This window comes from Mus caroli, unplaced genomic scaffold (assembly GCF_978045245.1).
Source record: "Mus caroli unplaced genomic scaffold, Mus_caroli_1 scaffold_20, whole genome shotgun sequence".
Taxonomy (NCBI): domain Eukaryota; kingdom Metazoa; phylum Chordata; class Mammalia; order Rodentia; family Muridae; genus Mus; species Mus caroli.
In genome coordinates, this window is record NW_028227275.1 from 30,861,970 (window position 1) to 30,882,570 (window position 20,601).

The window sequence follows — 20,601 nt, forward strand, 5'->3', positions numbered from 1 at the left end:
GGCTTCTAGCAGCCACACATTCAAAGGGCAGGAACAATGTGTGATTGGAATGGAAAGTTTCCATGGCGATAGCGTGGCCTTTGCATGACTCAATATTTGATGGTATTGGAAAAAGCTTATTTTTCTAGGTGTGATCATTACGCTGCAGTCACATTTTTAAGACTTCTTTCCTCTGAAATAGACTCATTGGTTTGAGCTGATAAAACGTGACCCTGGTAATGGTTTCACAATTGCTTAGTTCAGCATAGAGGGGTTTGTTGAGTGCTGGGTGTGTTTAGGAATAAGACTTGCCACAAACTGATCCTTATATCTTCTTATAATTTCTAATTTCCCCCTGGTAAAAACCCAGACAATGGGTTCCTTAATATTCCCACAATTTTTTTAAAGCCAGTCAAATTCCCCCTAGTAAGACCAGGTTGATTCGAAGGTCCTGAGCTGATAAGCATGGCTTACCTTTAGTTGGTGCTAACCTGTTAATCTTCTTTCTATAAAGATGCCATATGATAGGAACCTGGACCATGGCTGCTTAATGTATAGTCAGTGTCTGATAAATCCTAAATGAACACGGGGAAAGCCTGGAGCCCACAAGCCTGACTCTTCTCTTCTTGTCTTTGCAGCGGAGCGCAGGGGGAGTACGCCGGACTGGCCACCATCAGAGCGTACTTAGACCAGAAAGGAGAGAGACACAGAACAGTGAGTGAGCATGGGCAGGTGGTCCCTCCCTGGGAGAGGTTGCAGGCTCGGATCTCAGAGTCCCTTTTGTTCTGTGGGACCCACCTTTCCAGCCATGGTGGAAGTGGACAGGGAAACATATAATCAAGAAACCCTTTTCTGCCACGTGATCATCAAAGACATCCGACATAATCACGGTGACAGAAAACATTCAGAAATAAAAGGCTTTTGTGCCTTGAACTCCTTACCCAGCCTCCTGCCTCCATCTCCCCAGATGCCGATATTGTCTTTCTGTGCACACGCTCCACTTGTTTTGATGTTCGGATATGTTTGTATATTAGTTGAGGTAGCGTCTCAGTACATAGTTCAGGCTAGATTTGAACAATGCAATTGTTTTGTCTCAATACCCTAAGTGCTGGGTTCACAAATGTATTCTACCATAGCTATCATTTGAACTGACTTTTAAAAAATGTTTATTTATTTTATGTATGTGAGTGCACTGTAGCTGCTTTCAGAGACACCAGAAGAGGGCATCAGACCCCATTACAGATGGTTGTGAGCCACCATATGGTTGCTGGGAATTGAACTCAGGACCTTTGCAAGAGCAGTCAGTGCTTTTTTTTCTTCTTCTTTTTTTTTTTTTTTTTGGTGGTGGGCGGGGGGGGTGGGGGTGGGGTTGAGACAGGGTTTCTCTGTGTAGCCCTGGCTGTCCTGGAACTCACTTTGTAGACCAGGCTGGCCTGGAACTCAGAAATCTGCCTGCCTCAGCCTCCCAAGTGCTGGGATTAAAGGTGTGCGCCACCACCACCTGGCGCAGTCAGGTGCTGAACCATCTCTCCAGCCCTGAAATGATTTTTAACAATTTCTGAAATATGCTATTTGTAAAATCAGAAATTACTGAGCCCTGGGCAAGCATAGGGAGAGTGTAGCAGCCAGAGAGACCTGGTGATACAGTAGACAGACAGGCCAATGTGGATTTATTCACTTGGTTTCATGTGACCTTCATCTTTTTTTTTTTTGTTTTTTTTGTTTTGTTTTTTTTGTTTGTTTTTTTTTTTTTTTTTGATTTTTGGAGACAGGGTTTCTCTGTATAGCCCTGGCTGTCCTGGAACTCACTTTGTAGACCAGGCTGGCCTCGAACTCAGAAATCCGCCTGCCTCTGCCTCCGGAGTGCTGGGATTAAAGGCGTGCGCCACCACGCCCGGCGACCTTCATCTCTTACCTTTATAAGGAAAGGGTAGTTTAGATCTATGCCTGTTCTTGAGATTCATAAAATCAGAAAGGGGACTATGTAGCTAAGATGTGCAGGGGGGGGGGGGGGACAGACACCACATGGCCCACTCCTTGTTCCTTCATGGGTCTCAAATACCTGTAAGCCTTGAAGTTCCTTGTCCTTGCCTCTTTACGGTTGTTCAGTTGAGAACCTGAACAAGGGGCAGGTCTTGCTGTGAGACCATTCACACTGCACAGCCATTGATGGCCAGAGAAGCCATCAAACCAGTGGATCTCAAACCCTCCTAAAGCTGTGACCTCGTAACACAGCTCCTCGTGTTGTGGTGACTCCAACCATACACTTATTTATGGTGCTACTTTGTAAATGAAATTTTACTGCTGTTATAAATCGTGATGTAAATATTGGTGGACATAGAGGGTTGCTAAAGGGCTCACAATACACAGGTTGAGAACCACTGCACCCAAACCACATTAGTCTGTGGCAGGCCCAGGACCAAGCAATGATAATGAGCCAGCCAGAACTTAGGTTTTTTTCCACTCTCTGGTCCTTCCCAATCCTCAGTATTTACCTATCTCCTCATTCTGACACCAGAAAATAGTTGCTTTGATACAGGAGTTGGGGACCAAGCCAGACACTCCAGATGAGAGATCTTCTGAATTAGGTGATTGGCTATTGGTGGCTCTTGCTCCCTCTCTGAACATCCCAGTCCTCCTCCTCTTCCTCCTCCTCCTCCACTCCCCATCCCCGGGTATGATATCTTCGCCGGCACCACTGTGCACACTGCTAGCACACTGTGGTGAGAGGCCATTCCATATGGAAGTGCAGGATTCTGCAATTCTAGACAGTAGAACAGGAAGGCAGGGAAGCCCTCCTAGCTGCTGAGCTCAGAAACATGGACAGAATCCGGCAGTCTGGAAACACTGACTGCCTTCTAGACAAACAGCTTTAATTTTAGCCCATTTTTAGAGAAGAGAATGACTTATTCAAATAACCAGGGAAGATTTTCCACATTAGTGATGTCTAAGGCAGCTGCTCCCACACCATAGGCTCTAATGGAGCTCAGTACAGAACCGCCCAGGTTCCTCATGGTCTCTACCCTCCAGCAGGTTTTGGATATGATGACTTCACAATCGCTTTGGGTCAGCTTCAGAGGCTCCTGAAATAGAAGGCCCAAGTTTTTGATTCATCAGCTTCATTTGAAAAAAAAAATTGAATTATTTAACAAACATTTAGCAATCACCATGTGCCAGGCATAAAGCACTCTATAATTCTGCTTTTCACTTTGCTGGTCAAACTTCAACTCAAATGTTCTGACGAGAGGCTGAGATTCCTGTAGAAAGACAGAACACTGGGCTCTCACATCAACACATCTACGCCTTTAAAAAAAATTAAATTTTGAGAACCATTTCTCTTCCTGAATGTCTGAGGCAGTCATAGCTTTTGCTGGGTTTTAATCTCTGGAAAATACGTTCGTTTTAATCTGTGATACCATCAGTAATTCTCTGCGGATGAAGTCTGGGCTTCTATACAGGCTTCCTGGAAGTTAGGATAGAGCATCCCCCTAAAGGAGATATAAACTATGTACCATGGTTGGATTCACCTGAGAGAATCCAGTACATCAGTCCTGGGTCCTGATACTTCTGTGTCCAGCAGAACACTGTGATTTTAAAGTGAGAGGAAATTAACTTTAGGGTGAAAGCAGCTTAAAGTTGTCCAATCTCCCCGGACTCTTAAGAGTGTCTACAGCGCCCGTCTCCACGGTTCCAGGGTGCAATTGATTCCCATGGCTGCTTTAACAAATGGCTGTAAATTCAGTGTCTTGTGACAGCACTCAGGGACTGTCTTAAAGCTGGAGGGCAGAATCAGAAACTGTCTTCCTGGTGCTGGCAGATGCCTTTCTTTCTCTGTGGAGCTAGGGAGGAACTGTTGCCTCTCTCATCTCCGAAGGCCACCTTCCTCCTGGGTACAGGTCCTCTTCTTTGTTTTTTGTTTGTTTGTTTGTTTGGTTTGGTTTTTGGAGATAGGGTTTCTCTGTGTAGACCAGGCTGGCCTTGAACTCAGAAATCCACCAACTCAGCCTCCAAGTGCTGGGATTAAAGGCCTGCGCCACCACGCCCGGCTAAACATCCCAAAAAATTCTTGCTCCCTCTGTAGCTAGAGGATGGCATGGTGTTTATGTATGTGCGAGTGCAGGTGCCCACAGAGTAGACAGGAAGGGAACGAACTCAAGCAGTCTTTGAGAGTATATCTACTCTTAACTGCCGAACCATCCGGCCTTATCCTCCATTCTGTGTGAGTGTGTTCATGTGTGTATGTTTGAGTATATCTGTGTGCGTGTATATGTGGGCTTGTGTGTGTTTGCATGCATGTGGTTTTTTTCCTCACTAACTTATTCATTTATTCACTTTACATCCCAGTCACACACCTCCCCCCATCCCCCACCGTCCCTCCTTTCCTCCCAGTCTCACTCTTATAAATCCCTTCCCCCATTACCCACTCCCCTATTCTTCAGAGAAGGGGAAGCCACCCTTGGGTACCACTGTGCTCTGGCACATCAAGTTACAGCAGGACTCTCCCAGCAAGGCCTGACCAGGCAGCCTATCTAGGGGAAGGGAATCCAATGACAGGCAGCAGAGTCAGAGACAGTCCCTGCTCCAATTGTTAAGGGACCCACCTGAAGATCAGGCTGCACATAGACTACAAATGTGTAGGGACCCTAAGCTCAGCCCCTCAGGTCCCCATGGTTAGTTGACTAGTTGACTCTGTGGTGTCTCAGACCCCCTCTGGCTTGATTAATCCTATCCCTCTACACCTCCACGCTACTCCCCCAGCTCTGCCTGATGTTTGGCTGTGGGTCTCTGCATCTGGAGACAGTCACGCTTTTCTTCAGTCATCCTCTGTTTTGGAGGAATCATCTAAAAGCTGCATTTTTCCTCCGGAAGCCCATTTTTATAACCCCTCTCCAGAGGAGATGCCATAATGGTTCTGTGATTTTTTTTTTTTTTTTAGGGTAGGAGATTATTTGAGTTCTATCAGGAAACTTCTGTCCTGTCCTCTCTTGTGCTGTTTCTCTCTGAGATCCAAACTGCAAGTTTCCTGTAGTCACCATTCCTGATGTGGGGGAACCAGTGAGAACCTGGGCTTGCAGCTCTGCCCCTACCATACCCAGCAAAGTTTGGGGGGCTGCCGCTCAAGGGTGGGCATTGGCTTTCCTGGCCTGCATGAGGACCTGGGTGCCATGCTTTGTATCTTTCCCCCTCCCCGACCCCATTGAGGATGCAGCTCAGTGAAAGAGGAGTCGCCAGACGTGACCAAGGACCTGGGTTCATTCATCCCAGCACTCAAATCCCAAACCAAATCCAACAGGTCTTTTGGTTACAGTGTCGTCTGTGGTCTTGAGAGACATGGTCCCTCGATTTTTTTTTTTTTTCCAGTGAAGCCGTGTCCCATTTGTCAGTCACCTTCCGCACTGTGGATCCTGGGTATTATTTCTCTGAGTCACGTGAGCACAGGGCAGGTGCTGATCACTCTCCTTGCAGAGTGTTTGGTCCTCACACCAATCATTTATAGCCGAGTAAGGACTTAGTCAGTGTTGACACAGTTGTGTTGGCCTAGGGAGGCCCTGGGTGTGTCTGTCATTGCCATCGGTCCTGGTTCAGCCAACAGCAGCCCTGAAGTTGTGGGGTTGGAGTCCTAGAGATCAACTTGCAACCTCTTGTTGTTAAGAAGGTGCTTTCTATATGCTATGTGTAAGATGAGGTTAGAAAGGGCACGGGCCTGGCTTTCGTGCCCTGGGTTAGGCAAAGGCATTCTGATGTCTTTGGGGATTCAAACGGAAATTCCCCTTCAGGACATTGCTTTTGCAGTAACAACACTAATGACCACGGATTTCAAGGCACCAGTTTTAGTGAAAACATGTGGTACCTAATGTGTGTCATAGACAGTCATGCTAGGAGGCTTTTCTCTAATTTGAAGTATCCTGGTGATTATTTTTTTCTATTTCTTTCTCCTTTTCTGCCTCCTTCCCTTGTGCGTGCAAGGTCTGTCTCATTCCTAAGTCAGCACATGGAACGAATCCAGCAAGTGCTTACATGGCGGGCATGAAGATCCAGCCTGTGGAGGTGGACAGATACGGGAACATCGATGTGGCTCACCTCAAGGCCATGGTACTCACCCTCCCCGACAGAGATTGGAGCGCTCTGGGCTGGGAAGGGATAGATGATGGTGATGTCATGGTTAGGGAGGGGCCTGGGGAGGTCAGAGGTGGGGATGGAGGGGTGTGAAATCGATGGACAGTGTCAACTTTGTCTACTCTTGTGTGTAATGAAAGACATTGATCCCTTCTCTAAATGGGTCTGTAGGGAAAGAGTACGAAGCTAAAAAACCTAACCATCATTAAGGGAAAGAGAAAAATAAAAAGCAATTTTATTTTTGGTCCCCAATTAAAACCCTGTGGAGGGTGTCTCCCATCCCCCTCCCTGCCTCACAGAGTGAAGGGTCTTTTCACGGACACCCTCAGCCCTGATTCTTCCACTTGGACTATAACAAATGAAATATTTATTGTGATACCATGGTATGAAGGCAGGGCCTGCTTCCCTGTCAGCCCTCAGATTTCTCCATTCACGTTCAGACAGTCACAGTTGCACTGGGAATTAAAGCACACATGCGGATTTTGTAAGCCTCCCCTGTTCCCTCCAACACCAACCCCCACTCCCAATCTCTCAACCTCCAGGAAGAGGTTGCTTAGCAACCGTATCTGTTTTCCACCAGTGGACTGGAGGCAGCATCTTAAGTAGAAGGGAAATTGGTGAAATAGCGGTGTGATTCTGTCAGGGTTATTAGGCATGGGTACCGAGAAGCTACGCAAAAACCCTCGAAAGGATGCTGAAAACGCACAGCCCCATTCATCTTTTCCACCCTCCACTTCCTTTCCATTGCCTTTTTTCCCCCTGGAAATATTCTGGGTCACTAGTAGTTATTAAGCTTGTCCAATATAGAATATATGGAATGTGATTTGATTTTCCTCCCTTATTACCCCTGCTCTCATTTACTTACCAAGAAAAACCAAGTAGAATTACCAAGTAGAATGTACAGTTGCTTTCTTGGGGGTGGGAGTGGGGAGTAGGCACAGTGACACACACTTGTAACACCAACAATTCAAAGGAGAGGCAGGAGTTCAAAGCCATCCTTGGCTACACAGAAAGCTAGGAGTCAGTTTGAGTACAGCCTGGTGGTGGTGGTGGTGCATTCCTGTAATTCCCAGCACTTGCGAGGCAAAGGCAGAGGCAGAGGCAGAGACAGATGGAGCTCTGATTTCCAGGATCATCTGGTCTACAGAATGAGTTCCAGGACAGCCAGAGCTACCCAATGAAACGCTGTCTCAAGGAACCAAGAAAAAAAAAATCCCAAACCAAACCAACCAGCCAAACAAACAAAACAAACCTGTTTCCAAAACAACGGAAGTGAGGGAGATTTTTATGAAAACCGTAACACTTATCATGCTTCTGTGGGAAGGAAGGTAGAACTGTGTACAGCAAAACAAACAAACAAACAAACAAAAATGAGCAGAAAGCCTAGCTAGAAGATTAGTCATGAACAGAGAGACACCCCCCCACCCCCGCCACCATCCAAACAGCCCAAGATCATTTTTTGAGATGGTTTGAACCAAAACAGAACCATTTTACAGAACTGGACTCAACTATTCAAAAATCTTCTGAGCAGCCTATTGACTTTGGCTTAATTTGTTGAGCCGCAGTCTCATGTAACCAATGGTTACAATCTACCCAAGGATAGCTCTGTTTACTCTGTGCTATCGTTATTGGCACGTACTGCTCTTAATTGGTACAGTGAGCAAGCCTGGGGCTCTCTCTGTGCATGCTAGTCACGCCCTCTGTCACCTGAGCCATATCCAAAGCCTGATGTCTTTATCCTAAAAGCGCTTTGCTGCTGCTTTGGGGTGATTTATAAAGGACCATTTGGTTGTGCAACAACCACAGTTGTAGACTGAGATATTGTCAAGAATTCAAATATCAAGATTTTACCTTCCCTCATCCTAGAAAATAAAAAGCGAAGTCTTGGCTGAGAAAGGATCAGATAGATCACCGCCTCTCCTCATTTCCCTCTCTCCACAGGTGGACCAACACAAGGAAAACCTGGCAGCCATCATGATCACGTATCCATCTACCAATGGTGTGTTTGAAGAGAATATCGGCGATGTGTGCGCCCTGATTCACCAGCACGGAGGACAGGTCTACCTCGACGGGGCGAACATGAATGCCCAGGTGCAGATACTTAGTGCCCGTTTGGAAACAAATATAGATTTATTTTTTATTATTTTTAAAATTTTTTTAAAAGATTTATTTATTTATTATATGTAAGTACACTGTAGCTGTCCTCAGATACTCCAGAAGAAGGCATCAGATTTCGTTACGGATGCTTGTGAGCCACCATGTGGTTGCTGGGATTTGAACTCGGGACCTTCAGAAAAGCAGTTGGCGCTCTTAACCACTGAGCCATCTCGCCAACCCCCATTTTTTAAAATTTTTTAAAGGTTAATTTTATTGTGAAACCAAGCAGTTTATATTGTCATGAGTGCCATTCCTCTGGGGACATGACCGAGCAAGTTCTCAGTTCCCTAGAGTTTTAGAACCAAGTTCTGGGCAGCCATTGCTAGATGCTCAGTTCCCATGGCCCACTTTACCTGGGGTTTTTAACATCATCAGGACCTCCAGGGATTCAGTCCTGGCTTCCTGGGTTGCAGGAGTGACTGCCGGTCTGTGTGACGTGAACAACTGCCTCCTTAACTTTTTCCTTTCTTCGTTTGATTCATAAGTGCAGTCCAGGGATCATGTTCTGCTTCAGTAGCAAATGTGTCTTTTCACCGTCATCTCGGCAGCAGGATTAGCAGTTGAATAGTGCAGCTGGGTATCTGGATTGTCCCAGGAAAATTGGCAGCCTCACTCCCTCCTCCTCAGCCCAGCATCCTCTAGGACCCCGAGTCTAGGTGCACATAATAAATACCCAGCCTTGAACTGGCCAGGGAAGGTGGTGCTGACCTGTTGCGGCCCGCCTGCGGTCCACAACACGAACGGTTCAACTGAGAATGGCAGTTCCCTGCAAAGAGAGGAATCTAGACGGGGCGGAAGAAAAGAATGAAGCCAGGACAAACAGATTCTGATCGAGGCTCAATTTAATATTTCCAAACACTCAGTTTATAAAGGAAGGGGGAGGGAACCCAATTTCCCGCCAAGTAATCCAGGGTCCAGTAGCAGGACGAACACGTGTGTGCCTCCAGGCAGCAGAGTCAGGTTCCAGCAGTGGGCGTGGCAGGACGAATGAGCCGGTAGCTCCACCCTAGAGCAGGCAGGTTCCAGGCTGGGGGAAGGGAGACCACATTTCCCCCCATTAGATAACAAAAATAAAAAAATAAAAAAGGGGTGGCCTGTGGCAGAAAGATTATCTATGTTCAATAGTTCTGCCTAAGTTCCTAGGGCTAAAGAAAAAACCTATTTCCGTGGGATTTCTTAACTATTCTAATGGTAAACTGTATCTGGCTAAGGCTGTAGGCTCTGACTTTATAATGCTAATTAGTGCTGAATAGGTAGCTACCTGTTTGCCTTTTAAGTAGGGCGTTGGAACCCTGGCTGAGTTTAGCTAAACAATTTTAGAATAACACTGAACTGATAATTATCCACAATTTTGGGTGACAGGCAGGGGAAACAGTGAGAAGCGATTAAGACTGGCTGGCTCCTAGTACAAGGCCAATTGGCTTTTTTATTTTTTGGGTGGGAGGCAGTGAAGGGCCTGCTCTTACGACAGCAAGGTCTCCAATCTCTCTCCCCCCTGTTAATTAAGTTTAAATAGGCAATGCTTAACAGAGGTGATCAAAAGATTTTCTCATCCGTAGATGAGTGGGCCTTAACCTTGACTTGGGTGGACATTAACCTGATTCCTCCCGTGAGTATCGTAACAACTCACATCTGTGGCTCTTGGTATCTTTTGGGGAGGGGAGGCAGAGCCGTAAGTATTTTGGTTTTTAGCTGGAGTCAGATACCAACCTCTTTTTAAATCAGGTGTGTCGCACAGGGAACTCAGAAACGGTCAAATTGGACCTTCCCTCCGCAGTGATCTCCTGCGCCAAGCGGTACCCATACCGTATTCATATGATTATGAATCAGTATCGCAATTCTGAGTTATTGCGAGGCCTCTATGTGAGACTTGTCAACCTCAGATTTAGCAAGGCCTAGACAAGAATTATGTCAGTATTAACACCATTAATTTTGGTTAAAATAGGAGCTAAAAGTCTTTTCTCTTCATCTCTGTTATTCCCAGTAGCCTGAGGAACTAAGGACACCTTGCAGTAACAGCAAGGGTGAAAAGCCAGAGGCCAGTTAAGGGACTAAGCCTATATCTATCAAAATAAGAACTAATCTTTGTAAATATATATGAAATTTCTACTTCCCTAGCTCTCCTGGTAAATCTAAATCTTATCTTAGACTGAAAGGCCACATGCTGAGATTAGCAGAACCACCTGTTTGCTCTTAGGGGCTGGGCGGAGAACCGGAGAATGTAGATTGACCTGCTTGAGAGAAGGAAGAATACTAAACAATTAGAGTGTAGTAATGTAAATTTTCTGTTTGGAGAAGTCAAGGTACTTTATTTGGATGCAAATTGTAAAGCTAAAGTTTATCTCCGGCCTTTTGTAGGGGAATTGGCTCAGAGGAAACAGTGTTTTTTGAGAGCTTCCACTCCCAGCTCAAGAGGAAATTTAGTCCTCAAGGTGATACTTACGAGGAGAGACAGAATCTGTGTTTACCTGACGAATTAATCTCTCTGGTAGCCACCGTGCTTCATCTTCATCTCGTGAAAAAACACAAACCGACCCTCTTCCCCAAATTAGGACTGGATCTGGACCCTTCCATTTATTAGTCAGGGGGTCCTTCCATTTTGCCAATGCATAAGAATTAGAAGTAACTGGGTGCCAGTGGCGTTCCGCTGCAGACTGACCTTTAATGTCAGTTTGCAAAAAGTTTAGGACAAATAAGGTAAAGGCAAGGTGAGCCTTTGGTGACTTTGGGGGATATGCTCTGAATTAACTTTGCTAGGTAATTTAGAATATAGGAATCTCTAATAATTGAACTGAATATTAGACCAGTCTAAGATTGAGTTAGAATGGCTGGTCACACTGAAGAAGAGTGAAAAATCATTATGACTCTATTAAATGACTAATTTTACTAAGTCTGAATATACAGTCTCTGATGTACTATTGCCATAAAGTTAAAAGGCTAGAAGCTAGTCCAAACTGGAAAAATGACAAGCAAGGATGGATCTAAAACATGAATTTAATCTTTTAGTCCTTTTAATTAGGACACTGAGTTAACTTACCTGTCAGCTCAGCACACGAATTACCAATATGCTTCTGTAGAGTTCTGTGGAGAGAACCTGTTTTTCCCTTTCCTAATAAGGTAGCTGTTTTAGGATCAATTTATAAGCCAATAAGTAGACCCTTTTAAGATACTAAAAAGCATTTATTAAATTTGACATTTTAATCTCAAATTTTGAAAATAAAGGTATGTTTTAAATAGTGTGCATGGAAATGCACTAAATAGTATATATGGGGATACAATTTTTCTCTTTTGTCCTTTAAGAGGTTAAAGTTTAAAATTTTACAATATCTAACCTTTTGAATTAATAACTTTTTGGACAAAACATTTTAAATATTTGGCTGTAAAGGGGCAGTGACTAATTGCACTTTCAATTATTTTTCTTAAGGAACGGTTGTAACTAGAAAGCTTGAAAAGTTATTAAGAGTCACACGTGCATAATTTATTTATTTATTAACTAAAAATATGTATAAGCAATTGTAAATTTGAGAATTAATAGTATCTGAGGGACGAACAATTTTAAGTAATTATGAGCTCAGAGATATAGCATTGACTATTAATATATAAATTAAGGTTTGATTGTTCAGCATTTTAAAACACCATCTACAGCACACAACCAGATTATTTGTGCTGGAATAGGGGCAACTGTGTGTCTTAAGACTCCGCTCCACAGCAGCTAGTTGGGCCCACGTGGCCAACGATTGGCTGGGAGGATGAGAAAAATGACTTTACAATAATGTTTTTTCTGGCCAAAGAATTGTCTTGGGCACAACTAATTTTCAATTACCAATTAACAACAATTATAAAAGCTTTCTTTATTTTTTGTAAAACCTTTTGCAGCAAACCAAAACACCAAATAACAAAAGGATACTGTCTCTGAATTTTTTGGGTGAGAGCAAGGATTTAAGGTAAACTTCCCTTGAGAAGCATTAGTTAATAAAATATTTTCCATTTAGGAAACAATATATACTGAAAGATTAAAACTTTTGGCTTCTTGTAAAGAAGCAGAAACAATAAACATTTTTCTTACATAATGTAAAGCTATATTAGCCATACATAGAGGCAAAATTTTCTAGTGATTACCAGTTTACTAGAAGCAAAAATCTTTGAATTTAAGCATTATTTTAAACATCTGAATAGATCTGTAACACTGTTAAAAGGAAATTTTCTTGAACACAGGGAAAAACTTTTTTAGGCATTGTTTGCAAAACAAAAGAAAGGGCCACAAGCCGCTCTGGGACTGCCCAGAGCCCTGTATTGACTCAAAGGTAAAATATTTTTTAATTTGAGCATTAATCTTAAATTTGCAATCAAACTGCAAGCTGCAGTCAATGGAACAATGGCAGTTTTAACCATAATTTTTAAGTTTTTGTGCAAGGTTAGGATAATACCTACAACTTTGGGAAAGCAAAACCTATGTTTAAAACAATTTATCACTGTTAAAATCAATATTAGAAGCATTACTATCATATTACGAAGTTTGGATACCAATTAATACCTATGAATACCTATTAAAGCAAGCTTTAACGCTTTAATAAAGAGGCATTGCTTTATATCTTATCTTAAATTTTACTATTTAGGATAGGAACCACATTTATCAATTTTTGAGTTAAGAAGATTTTTTCCTGAGGAGGCCTTCTCTGATAGGCACTCCTCCTGAGATACCACAAGCTCCGCCTGAGGGCAATTTAGCCCTGGGGAAGTTGCATTTTTCATAGCATCATTTACAAGCGCCCAGAGACCTAGGGTAAAATTATCTGTCTGAGCGATATTCAGGGCCTCACCAACTTTTTCCCAGGTTCCACAATCTATCGTTTCTTCTTCTTTGAACCATGGACAACAGCTATCTATCTTATCTAAAAAATTTCTTACTAATTGTACTTCAAGCCTTACTCCTTTTTCCTTAAGCAACTCCTGAAAACTAAACACAATTGCCTGATCCATGTTTTAGAACCCTTCTTTCCTCCACCTAAGCAGTTTTCCAAAAAAACTGCGGCACACCGCCTGTCTCCGTATCTAGTTCCGATTTACGAACTGCTGAACCCAAGCAGAACCAGTGTTGGGTTAGCACTGCTTCAAACTTGCTTCGTATCCTACTGCATCCCCGCAACACTTTCAAAACTGAAATTTTTTTTTTTTTTTTTTTTTTTTTTTTTGGGCTAGCGCTAGCATGTGTACCTGTCCGTTGCTCCGATGCTCCTCCTCCGATACGAAGATTCTTTCCTTTCTTGTGGAGCTCCACACAGCAATCGTTTCTCTTAGCATCTCTCTGCCATTCTTCAGGTCCCAGTTCTGGCGCCAACTGTTGCGGCCCGCCTGCGGTCCACAACACGAACGGTTCAACTGAGAATGGCAGTTCCCTGCAAAGAGAGGAATCTAGACGGGGCGGAAGAAAAGAATGAAGCCAGGACAAACAGATTCTGATCGAGGCTCAATTTAATATTTCCAAACACTCAGTTTATAAAGGAAGGGGGAGGGAACCCAATTTCCCGCCAAGTAATCCAGGGTCCAGTAGCAGGACGAACACGTGTGTGCCTCCAGGCAGCAGAGTCAGGTTCCAGCAGTGGGCGTGGCAGGACGAATGAGCCGGTAGCTCCACCCTAGAGCAGGCAGGTTCCAGGCTGGGGGAAGGGAGACCACACTGACCCTGTAAAAGCTGCCTGTTCTACAGAGTGAACACATTGCAGCTCAGGGTTAGTAGTGCTGCCTCTCCTTCATCCTAAGGTAGACATTGAGTTAAGGACTGCCCCAGTGCGTGTTTTTACATCTGAATAGGGCTAAAGGTTCAGTTTCCATTTCCATAGAAACCACAGTCACTTTGACTGTGGGATGCCAGTTTGACTACAGAACCTTTTAGAAACCCCTTTTAGGTAAATATTTAAGTTGTATGTGTGTGGGTGCATGTGGAGGTCAAAGGAGAACTTGCTGGAGTAGGTCTTCGGGATCAAACTCAGGTAGTAAAACTTAGTGTCAAACGCCTTTACTCACCGAGCCAGCTCACAGGCCCCTAGGAAGCCTTTTCTGTGGGCCTTATGGGTATGGCTCTGCTGCTCCTTTCCTGGGGAGACCAACAGCCCAGAACAGCATGTCCTTCCTGTGTGCTAGGAAGTTGACTTTCGCTCTTTCCCTTTGGATAGGTGGGAATCTGCCGCCCTGGAGACTTTGGGTCTGATGTCTCTCACCTAAATCTTCACAAGACCTTCTGCATTCCCCACGGAGGGGGCGGTCCTGGCATGGGACCCATCGGAGTGTGAGTTGTGGGGTGCTGGCTTCGGGGTTGTTTAGAAAGCAGCATGCATGGCCCAAAACTTCTTATTCTTCCTATCTGAGTCTTCAAGTCCGAGGAATTAACCTTCATGTCTAGTGCACTTCCAGCAGCTGGATGCACAGCTGGAGTGTTTTTGATTAGGTCCAAAGAAAAACAGTATTCACTTAGTAAATAACCATGGTATCCACTCGGCCTCTCTGGGCTCCGAGAGCATGCTTATTAACTGTAACGAGCAGGAAGCCGTTCTAAAGTATAAGGGGTCAGAACTAGAATGTTAGTACCTGTAAGTGTCATGGATTTGACCGAACATTTCCAAGAGTTATTTATTTATTTATTTATTTATTACACTTTTCCTTAAGAAAATAGCTTATAATTGCCGGGTGTGGTGGCACTTGCCTTTAATCCCCACAGTCGGGAGGCAGCGGCAGGCAGATCGTTGTGATTTCAAGACCAGCCTATTCTACAGATCAAGTCTAGGACAGCCAGAGCTGTTACACGGAGAAACTCTGTCAACACAACAAAACCAAAACCAAAAATAGCTTATGATAATATTGAGAGTGAATTAGATGGAAGGCAGACACTGAACTCCTTTTAGGTTTAATTTTCATCACGTCTTTGATGAATAAGGAGGAAACAGATTTTATTACCAGAGGTAACTGGATGACGTCAACATGTCCCGACGGAATATATTTTAGTTGATCGTTTCCTCGCTATAGTAACAGCATTATCCAGAGCTCCTGGAGTTTTCAAAATGTGTGGTGGTGATCGGGGCAGGGATGTGTTTAGGGCTGCTGGGCGCCCGCTGTCTTTTCCTTTTGATCTATATTATGTATAGCTCATGAGTGTCCTGGGTGGTTCAGAGGGTGCATAGTAGGGCAGTGTTTGTGTGTTAGGCTCCAAGTGGAGGGCAGGGGCATCAGATCAGCAGCCTGCCATAGCCAACAGGTAGCTTAAAGGATGTGGGTTGCTATGAGGAGGCTGTGTGGGGCTGCCTCTGCCAAGTCTTCCACCACAGTCCTTGGAAGCTACTAGAGGGAAGGGAGGAGAGGGAGGAAGGGAGGGAGAAATGAATTGAGAGAATCCACCTGAGTTGCTTTCTGGTAATTTGTCCCCTACAAGTGTCATGTCCCCACCACCATGAGTGTTCAGAGCTCCTAGAGAAGGTAGCCACTTAGTTCAGTTGCGTCTTTTCCGCATCATTTCAATGTGTGCTTTAAACCTACACAGGAAGAAGCACCTTACCCCCTTTCTGCCCAGCCATCCCATCATTTCCATAAAACCAAGTGAAGGCACCTGGCCTGTGGGCACTGTCAGTGCAGCCCCGTGGGGTTCCAGCTCCATCCTGCCCATTTCATGGGCTTACATTAAGGTGAGCTTAAGAACACGTGTGACTGTGGGGCGGTGGGACTCACTTTCTCAGAGGGGCTAAAAATGAAATCTGTGACCTGAGAAGGGACTCAGGGGACAGCGTTGATGACTGGGGTCACGGCTAATGCTGGGGTAGAGGGAAACCTTCTAGAAAGCCACCCAGAACTGTTTCATCTGTCCCTTTGGGTTCTCATGATGGCTTTACATTTTTTTCCAGACATGATTAAGTTCCATGAGTCATGCGAATGTTCTGGCTGCGTCATTTGGTTTCCTGTTGGATACACACAGCTCCATGCAAGTGAAAAGCACTGTGCGTGGTCATTGTGATGCTTTGCTGAGATCCTGGGGTACAGGATAGTGTGCATTTCTTGGCAGCATGTAGGATGAGATATGACCTATCGAATTTGGGGGTGGTTCTAGAATCCCTGCTCTCAGGACTTGGAGAACTGTGATTTTTAGGGGGTAATTGAGCTTTGTGAGAGTCGGCTTACCCCCCTTGTCCTTCTCCACGGAAACATTCAAGCCGGAATTGATTTTAAGCGGTTCTTGTTCAGACTGGCCTGCCCACGTCCTAGGGTCCAATCTGTGACTAGGCACTCTTGCTAGGTTGTTAATTAGAGCAGCCTTTTCATACCAGTGGCTCTCGTTAAAGAAAGGGTAGCCTCGAGTGAGACAAAATCCCAGACTCAACTATACAGATTGTGCTGGGTAATTGTGGGGCTTGCTCTGTTTGAATGCGATGACATTTATGATTCTTCTTTAGAAGATTATTTATGATTTTCTATTTTGAGACCCAGTCTCCTTATATATATATATAGTCCAGTCTGGATACAAGCCTATGATTCGCTTGTATCAGCCCCCTAAGTGTGGGACTGACTATAGGCACGGATGGTCATGTGACTGCCTGGTATTTATGATTCCTTTTTACGTAATAGTTTGAGACTTTGTTTATTGTATGTGTATGGATGTTTTTGTCTGTTTATATGTCTGTGTACTGTGTCTATACAGTGCCTGTTGGGTATATTAGATTGCCTGGGATTGGAATGACACATTTAGGTATTAGCCACTGTATGGGTCCTGGAAACAGGAAGAATAGCCAGTGTTTTTAAGCCCTAAGTCATTTCTCCAGTCCCTGTAATTCTTATTTTATTTTTGTTTTTTCCCCCCTCTTTGGTTTATTTTTGTTTTTGTTTTTGAGACAGGCGTCTTTGAGCTCCTAACCCAGCTGCGTCTGTCTCCCGAATCCTGGCCTTCCCAGCATGCATCTCATTCAAGCATGCCCAGCTTCATTTATGATTTTTAATGAAAAGTTTATTGGAAGCAAAGGCAGCAGTTCTGTACCCTGGAGCCTTGAAGCTGCCTTTGAAATGTTATGCAAGTCGTTTGCAAATTAGAGGAACAAGCCCGAAGAGAATTGTCTTCTTTGCAAACAACCAGACCCCCAGTTCCCTTTGATCCATGGATCCTGTAAAATTGGCCTATTTGTACAAACAAAGTTGGGCTGGAGATGGTTTCTTACATATAGAAAGTAAGAAAGTCCCTAAGGCCGTTTTGGTCATAAGCCCAGAATACCAAACCAAGCATGAGTGTTAAAGCTAAGTAAGTAGTGTTTGTTTGAGCCTTATCTTATTTCAGGCTATTACTTCTCCCATAGACACACTGGGTGGAGCTTCTTCATTGTCCTCTGCATCCATTGTGGATCCTCTCTCCCTGATGCCCCTGAATCCCTCCTGATGTCCTACTACTGTCACTGCCTGGTCTCACCAGCGTGCGCTTTGGCCCCATCCCACTGAGAATAAAATCCAACTGATGTGTCCTTGTGCTTGGAGCCACCATCATGTAGGAAGGGAAGTGGGAAGTTGGCTGGGCCACGTCCATGTCAAAGCAAAGACTTAGGATGTGGGATCCTAATCCACGCTGCTGCGGTGATGCCCAGATGACAGTCATGTGCCTTTCCCACTGCGGGCTGTTGTCAGTCCTCTCACTTGGCACTTTCCCCTCCACAGACCTAACCTCCACTTATTTGCTGTTTTCAAGCTTCTGGTAGAGTTTACTTTTCACTTTTGGAAGCACACTCCGGCTCACTAGGGTCACATTGTTCTCTCTTCACTTTGAACTTGGAACCGCTGTTTTGTTCAGTTGTGTACTTGGATATGAGGTCCCTCAGTGATGAACACTGGTGTAATCTTGATTTTTAAAACCCTTTGCCCTTCATGTCCTTCATCCTGTTTGATGGCAAGGACTCACCACCAATATAAGAAAAGATTGAGGCTGGCAGTTGCTATACACAAACATGAATAACATTTACATTCCTCATTGTGGGCAATGAAAAGGCTAGCCACACAAAATTGATCTGGTGGACTTTGGCCAAGATCTCATCAGATTCCTCAAAATTCTCATTAAATCTTAAATTCACATAAATGAAAAATACACATTACAATATTCCTAAGAACAGTTCTTTTTTTTTTCTCTTTGAAGAGCAGTAGCAGGCAGTCAGCTATGCCCTACTTTCGGGCTTCGTTGCTATGACCCCGCCCCCCAAAAGAAAAATAAGTAAAGTTAGCATTTAAAGAAAAAAAATTTCAGCCGGGCGTGGTGGCACACGCCTTTTATCCCAGCACTGGGGGGGAGTGTGGGCGGAGGCAGGCGGATTTCTGAGTTCGAGGCCAGCCTGGTCTACAGAGTGAGTTCTAGGACAGCCAGGGCTACACAGAGAAACCCTATCCCAAAAAAACAAAAAAACCAAAAAAAGAAAAAATTTCAAGTGTGGAGGAGACTAACAGATTTCCTTTCTGGAATTTTCCATTCATTTTTAATCTGCAGCCATGCTGGACTGGTGAGCTCACCATTGAACAAACTGATCTGGGGGCATCTGTTAGTGTCTTGACTTTTACCTCATTCACTCAATGGCTGCTGGCTCCTTTTCTCTTTACTGCAGATGATGGGTGGAAAGGGCCTCAAAGAAGCCACAGAAATTGCCATTCTAAATGCCAACTACATGGCCAAACGACTAGAGAAACACTACAGAGTCCTCTTTAGAGGTGCAAGAGGCAAGTATCTCTCTCTCTCTCTCTCTCTCTCTCTCTCTCTCTCTCTGTGTGTGTGTGAGTGTGTGTGTGTGTGTGAGTGGTTCCTATGTAACTATGCTAGATATAGATGTGATTTTGAAAGGTGACAGGGATGCTTTAATTTCTTAAAATATACAAAAGTGTAGAATTCTTGAAAATATAGCCAACTTACTCACTACTATGTACAAAACTATCCTCCCCTAGTCTACACAGCCTAGTTCAGCAAGCTGCCTACACCACCCAGAGAGATGTTCACATAAACAACACGAGCCAATCATGCACAGGGTGTCGTAGAGATGTCTGAAACAGTGGAGCCCCTTAGAGCTGGCAGAGTCAGGGTAGAGTGGTTTGACAAAGGAGACAGTTATTTAATATGAGCTAACATACACGGGAGCCAGCTAGTTAAGGAGGAGTTGCCCAAAGGGGGTGCTTGAGGTGGGGTAGGAAGAGAGAGGGCCAGAGAGAGAGGTTAAAAAGACAGCTTGGTACCTGGAAGGTCTTGGAAGAATCTAGACTTAACTCCTGAGCCAATTATAGCCATTGAAGGTTTCCTAGCTTGAGGAATGACATGATCAGATTCATTAGAAGGCTAAGAATTGTCAAGGCAGTGAGATGGACAGGTTCTTGGAAGTATAATTAGCTGGACATAGTTGCTCCTTAGTGCAGTGTTAGGTAAACATTTAGTCTTACATTGGAGGTGCTAAAGGGTAGGAGAACAAAGTCAACCCAGAAGTGATAGGATGTGATGGGAGTAAGAAAGAGGGAGGGGCTAGAAAGATGGCTTAGCAGTTAGTGTTGTTCCAGAGGACCTGAGCCAGGTTCCCAGCACCCATGTTAGGAAGCTTCCAGGTGAGCCAATGTCCTCCTCTTCTGTCCTCTGAGGGCACCTGCATAGATAGAGGTGGGAGCATGGCGTGCGCGCGCGCACACACACACACACACACACACACACACACACACACACACAGAGGAACCAGGTAGATACCTGGTGCTCCAGTCACGGAAGGAGAAACAAGGCTAGAACACTGAGGAGTGAGAGCGAAGCCCCTCAGCAGATACTGGCACTAAGAAGGATGGCCAGCGGTTCCTGCTTGGGCTCTTGGTTCCTCTACCCAGGCAGGCCCTGCGTCTACATTGCTTATCGTCTCTAACTTAAAGGCTGCTCTGATCTTATAAGTAGGGATACAGAGGAATACTTTGTGAGTTTGTAAATAAAAGGAAGTAAATAACCAGGAGCCCTGGGAGGATGCTCTCCAGAGAGCAGAGAAGGTTCTGAGGGATACGTCTCCAAGCAACAAGCAACGCAGCAGAGGGCTTCTGCAGTTGCTAATGAATTCAGACAGAGCTCCTGTACTGTCAAATCTAGCCTGATGTGTATTTGCTTTAATGAGTGGATTGAATATTTATGTTGTCTGGTTATATAAATGATGTATATTGTTCAATTCAGAAGTCTGGAGGAAAAAAACCATGAGAGGGAAAATCTAAGTGATACTTGCATTGTCAGCCATATAAAGCTAACACTGAATGTTTCACTGTATTCCCACTCTTATTTCTCTTGGACAATAAGCTAACATCACAGATGCAGTTTGGGGGATTTTTTTTTTTTTT

General features: G+C 44.4%; 1 protein-coding gene across 1 annotated transcript in view; it reads left to right on the forward strand.

Annotated features, from left to right (window-relative positions):
- Positions 1 to 20,601, forward strand: part of Gldc (glycine decarboxylase) — an 83,002-nt gene that overhangs the window by 51,672 nt on the left and 10,729 nt on the right. Inside the window, exons 16-21 of the mRNA XM_021151450.3 lie at positions 618 to 693; positions 5,947 to 6,072; positions 8,038 to 8,187; positions 14,427 to 14,539; positions 15,785 to 15,926; positions 18,864 to 18,975. Of these exons, the coding sequence (XP_021007109.1) occupies positions 618 to 693; positions 5,947 to 6,072; positions 8,038 to 8,187; positions 14,427 to 14,539; positions 15,785 to 15,926; positions 18,864 to 18,975 (719 nt within the window). The remainder of the gene's footprint in view (positions 1 to 617; positions 694 to 5,946; positions 6,073 to 8,037; positions 8,188 to 14,426; positions 14,540 to 15,784; positions 15,927 to 18,863; positions 18,976 to 20,601) is intronic.